At 27.4% G+C, this 6,000-nt stretch overlaps 1 protein-coding gene across 1 annotated transcript in view; it reads right to left on the bottom strand.

Annotated features, from left to right (window-relative positions):
* Window positions 1–872: 872 nt before the first annotated feature.
* Window positions 873–6,000, bottom strand: part of LOC100199248 (dynein axonemal heavy chain 2) — a 122,102-nt gene continuing 116,974 nt past the window's right edge. The window contains exons 66-70 of the mRNA XM_065788319.1: window positions 1,969–2,118; window positions 1,653–1,829; window positions 1,500–1,574; window positions 1,190–1,340; window positions 873–1,062 (exon numbers count right to left, since the gene is read on the bottom strand). Of these exons, the coding sequence (XP_065644391.1) occupies window positions 908–1,062; window positions 1,190–1,340; window positions 1,500–1,574; window positions 1,653–1,829; window positions 1,969–2,118 (708 nt within the window). The 3' untranslated portion in view covers window positions 873–907. The remainder of the gene's footprint in view (window positions 1,063–1,189; window positions 1,341–1,499; window positions 1,575–1,652; window positions 1,830–1,968; window positions 2,119–6,000) is intronic.

Raw genomic sequence — 6,000 nt, 5'->3', positions numbered from 1 at the left:
TTTCTAAAGAAATATGGAAACTAAAATCTAAAACCTGCGATTACATGGAAGATAGTAGCACGATGTAAGCCTACAATCAAGCATCAAAAGTTTGTAAACTTTGTCTCCGCGAGAAACTTCATATATTTTCATACAGAGGAGTAAATTTACCTAAATAAAGATATGAAATAGTATCAAAGTGCCGGCATTCAAAGAAATTTTTACTTTCCTTTTTCGACACCGGGGACTAAAATCTTGTAACGTCAGAACTCGTTCCACCGTAATTTTAATTTGTAATTTTTAAACGGTTTTTAAGTTACGAATTATACACAATGGCTGATGAATGCCGAAACTCAGAACTCTATCCAAAGTTGTCTCTATTCTTTTTATATAAATAAATAAACATCGGTCTATTACTTAATAGTCTTGTGCACTCTTTAACGCACTAGAGTATATAAATACATACATACATACATATATATATATATATATATATATATATATATATATATATATATATATATATATATATATATATATATATATATATATATATATATATATATATATATATATATATATATATATATATATATATATATATATAAGTTATTGATAATTTCCATGCACAAATCGTGATCATTAGGAATTTTGTTAACGGGTTATTAATAGCGCGAAATAGTCGTGCTGAAATAAATTCTTATTTAAAAGTTATATAAAAGTGCAATAATAACAACAAATATTTTTTAATAACTGAAAAATACTCTTTTTAAAAAGCTCACAACAATGAAAAAATAAACATTAAAATCCAATAAAAATAGCTCTATATTAAGTATGCGCGCGCGCGCGTGTGTGTGAATTTATGTCTGTTTTGCACAAAAATAATTTACATATAATAATTTTAAATATAAACATTTCAACAATAATTCTATTCGTCAAGACTCATCAGTAAAGCAGTTCCTCGTTTAATCCAATGGTCAGCACTAAAGCTGCCACATTTAAGATCGACAGCTACTATAAAAGACTCTTTACCAGATTTACCAGCACGATTAGAGTAATAATAACACGGACACGTGTAAATACCTAACAAAAAAACGATTATCATTTCAAAAAAATGATTGCCGTTATAAAATTAGGTTACAAAGAATATCGTTGAATAAAGTAAACTCACTCACTAAAACAAAAATAAAAACTAACAAATTTATCATACCTTTCCCAGATTTCTTTTTATTTTCAACAGGCTTAAAATGTATTGTTGGTAACGGACAAACTAACTGCATTGGTTCTGCTTCTATCAAACAAGCGTCGCGTACATTCCATCCCGCTCCTTCTAAGTATAATCCTCGAATGAACACACCATCCTAAATTAAGTTAATGCACTTTTTTTTACTCTTTCATGTATAAATATTTCAAACAAATATATTTATTTGCATTGCTTATTTATTTTTCTAAAACATATCGAATATTGAACAATTTAGTTAGAAACTATTAAAGCAACTAGGACGTAGCTGCTACATTACCTTTGGTGGTTGAGTTATATTTCGATCATCGACAGTAGAAACAATAAAATCCCAAGATAAGCTGTCAACTGAAACCTAAATTAAAAAAATATTTTAAAACAAGAACCTTTTCTAATGCGCAATTTAACTAAAAAGCCGGAAAAAAAAACTAACATTATTTTGACGAGCACACGTTTGAAGAATAGCGGTTAGAAATCCATTAGGAAACGTAAACGCACTCATCCAAAAAATTATAGGAGATCGAGCAGTAGTTGCCCATCTGCTAAATTGTTCAACCCGTAATACTAAGTCCCGAGTCCAAGAAGCCAATGGTTTTAAAGAAGGGTAACACTTAAAAGTAAAAATAATTACTTGCTTTAAGCTTTTTAGAACAAAAAAACAAAAGAAAAAAAAGAAGTGTTTTTACCAAGTATTATAAATTAACTTTTAATTCTATTTACACGGTTGTTATTATTCTATAAACACCAACCTTTTCCCAAAGAGGAGGAACCTTTGCATCGAAAATATAGTTGAAGGTTTCTTCCAGGTCAGTTGACATTACAACAAATCCTTTGATACCTTTCTGTAGTTCTGTGAGAGACGACTTGATCGTTTTTAAAAGTGCGTTGTAACGAGATATCTGTTTAAAAAATTGCATTTATGTTATAATTACATAATTATAATTTATAATTTAACAAACCTTTTGATTACTAACTATACAAAAACTTATACTTGCTAAAAATTTAGGAAAACTTAATTTTTTAAACTTGTTTCATCACGCTAAAAAACAAACAAAAAAAACAACAAAATTTTTGAGTTTAGTTAATAAACATTTATTTTACAAATTTAAAAATAATTTTTAGATAAAATATGGTTTGCGCCTTCGTATTAACGAATTCAAAGTAAAAACTGTTTACGCAATAAACATTGGTGTTTCTTCTACATTTTAATGCTTACATTCTAAGATCCACCCAGCCATTTCTAATAATTCTAATTTCATGTACTCAAGAAATTTTTTCTCTATGTAACAAAAGCTTTTATTTCAGGTTCTAGCTTTTACGACATTCATTACTGTCCTTGATCCAAGTAACAAATAGCTTCGGTTCCTGGTTTCTGGTAACTAATAACAACTTCAGTTTCTTGGTTTCTAGTAACAAACGACAGCTTCAGTTCCTAGTTTCGAGTAACAAATAACAGCTTCAGTTTCTAGTTTCGAGTAACAAATAACAGCTTCAGTTCCTGGGGGTCTAGTAACAAATAACAGCTTCAGTTCCTGGGGGTCTAGTAAATAACAACAATTTTTTATCTTCTTATAAGTAGAAGCTTTTCTGCAAGTTTTTTTTATTTTTGTTTTCTAGCTGATTTTTGTTCCATTGAAACCTTAAACCAACTTACAACAAAAGATTTAATACAAGTATATTTTGGCAGATGTTAAACTGATTAATTAATTTGATTTAAAAGCATTTCAATCTAACAAAGGGAACTTTTTCTTTTTTTTTATTAGTCCAAGGAGTCATAACAGTCTTATCACCATGGATTACAATTTAAACCGGAAGTTCATGCTTCCTTCCTTACCAATGATACGTGTATGGCTCAAGCCGGCTTCAAAGTAATTCTTCTTACTACCATTTAACAACCTTATCAACTTATCTATAAAAATCATTGTTTTAATTCAACTTAATGCCATTTTTTTGCAGCGCTAATTTATTAGAATTAACGCTACATTTGAAATTGACTTCATTTTTCGTAAACCAATCCATTACTTTTTTGAAAAAATGGATAGATGCTAGATATGGCCAAAATAAAGTTGGTTGTTTATATTTAGAGGAAAAAGAATTTTTTTCAAGAATTCAATTTATAGAGGAAAAAGAATTTTTTTCAAGAATTCAGTCACATAGATCTGGTGTCAAAGTTTGGTATAGCCTGCCTAACAAGAAGCTTAAAAGCAAAATTTTTGACTTAAATGTACTTAACTCTTTCATTATGTATCATTATTATTCATAATGTACTTAACTCTTTCACTACCGCAACCCGCTGGTAGCTGCTTTTGATTTTTTTAAATTTTGACCGCAAACCACTGGTAGCGGCTTTTGAGTATGCTTCACATTTTATCTTATTTTGTACATAAATTTTCATTCTAGACTCATATCATGTTTATTCTTAAGATTTAATTATTTCTATGCATAATCAAGAATAAATATAAGCCATTTTGTGTAATTATAAAAAGTTATCACTTGACAAAGTTAAAAAATCTTGAGTAATCCTTGATAAAAAAAAAACTTCTTTAAATTTAATTCTAAATAAAAAAGCAGCGTTAACGCTGTAAAATTTAACTTGTAGAAGTATTTAGCTCGGTAATTACCAAAGTCTTTTGAAGAAAACATTCTTTTTATACATTAAATGAGTTTTGTTTTAGACATGTTACAACTTATAAAAACAATGTTACAGTTTATAAAAACAATGGTTATTAGTTACAATTTATAAAAACAATGGCTTTAACCACTTTGCATTTCTTATTGCTCAATGATGCGTGTTAAAAACTTATTTAATTGAAAAGTTCATTTGTTTAGCTTTTTATTGATAGTTTATCATGCTTTTTATTAGATAGTTTGTTATGCTTTTAAAAAGATTTACTATTCGAATTTTAATTAGATGTCAATGTTATGACATCAAAATTTTATTCAAAAAAAAAAATGTGGTCACAGCAAAAAGATTTTGGTGAAAACGGCTGGTAGCGAAAGAGTTAAATCTGTCAGACGCTTTATAATGTTTTGACTGATATAGTATTGATTATCTGAAAACATCAAGTTATTTTATTTCAAATAAGTTTCATCATCTTCTAAAATATACCAAAATTGGTATATTTTAGTTAGTTACGATAGTTACTTTAGTGAGTTACCATAGTTATTTTAGTTAGTTACCATAGTTACTAACAACTCAGTTAGTAACTATGACAATCTTTTAGTAACGATTTTAACAGGAAATGTCAATTAAAAGTGTCATATTATTGGTTGTGCAGATTTTTTTCATAAGATATTGAATTTTTTTCATTCCAGAAATACAAAAAGATGGAAAAAAGTTTGAGTTAATTGCACATTGACAATTGTATACATGGTTATCAAACCATCTGTTGATTGTCCATTTCTACAACTTGGAATATGTCCATTTGTGCGAAGTTTTATTTCAACAAATAAGTCAATGGCATGCAACAATTTAATTATAGATATATTGATGATGGTTTTGTAATCTGGCCAAAACATTTGGATATCATTAAGAATAAAAAGTCTTTAACTGAATTAAATAGTTAATTAGTTTCACAACAGACCTGGGCAAAGAATTCATAAAAAATGGTAGCACTTATAATATTACTAATTTCTTAGACATACCAATCATTTTTAAAAACAGCGATAAAATAAAAACTGACATGTATTATGAAGAAACTAATACTCATGATTTCTTAAACTACAACAGCAATCATCGTCACATAAAAAAGAACACTCCTTATAATCTTGCTAAAAGAATAATTGTTTTCACCTCTGGTTACGATAAAGAAAAACAACATTTAGCAGAACTAAAAACGTGGCTAAAAGAATGTGAGTATCCTAGTAATGACATTACTTCAAAGACCAGCTACCCAAAACCAATCTGAAGAACTTTTTCCTCTAGTTACAAATTTTTATAGCTTTTTGAACTGCCAACTTTTTATTAGGAAAATCAACCTTTTGCTTAATCCATCTTCAAATAAAAGAGAAAACAAAGTCTTTTCTAAAATCCAGCAAGTTATTACATTTAAACAACAACCCAATCTACTAAAAACACTTACTTCTGCAAAAAATCCATTTAACCAATAAAAAAGGGGGCTATTTAAATATAAAGATAATTGTTTCAAAAGTTCTATCTTCAAGAAGTTAAAATATTTATAACATCAAATGACACTATAATAGTTATTTTAATGCATATAGAAACCAGTACTTTCTATTACACTATTAGTACTTTCTATTACACTATTAAATTTGAATTGCTTTGTACTGTTTGTTTTCGTGCTAAAAATTTTCGTTATCATAAGTGCTTATAAAATTAATCCTGGAAAAAGTTTAAAAAGATTTTTAAAAAAATGAATATTTATATAAATGTAATTAAGAATAATATTCTTTGATAATTTAAATAAAATGGGTTCATTGTAAACATTATAATTAATTTGTCGCGTGACAATTTATTATGGCCACCAATGAATTTTGATCATTTTAAAGTTTAATCTCATTTTTTTCATATGAAGAGTAAAAATTCATTATTGAAAGTTAATCTTTTGTTTAAAATAAAGTTTTAACTCATAAAATCAGTGCTTTTTTTTTTGCTACTGGGAACACTGTCACTTTTGACAGCCATTTTGTATGATGTCATCTTAAATATAACCTTTTCGCTGTGCACTTGTTAAGTTTTGTTACCAGAGTTTTGAATTTGTTTATTAGCATATTGTCAAAACATTTTTTAAAATCAGTAAAAATGTTTTTCTTGAATATTT

The sequence above is a fragment of the Hydra vulgaris genome, chromosome 01, assembly GCF_038396675.1.
Source record: "Hydra vulgaris chromosome 01, alternate assembly HydraT2T_AEP".
NCBI classification, from domain to species: Eukaryota; Metazoa; Cnidaria; class Hydrozoa; order Anthoathecata; family Hydridae; genus Hydra; species Hydra vulgaris.
The sequence above is the reverse complement of the archived record's forward strand: the minus strand, read 5'-3'. Positions and strand labels throughout refer to the sequence as shown.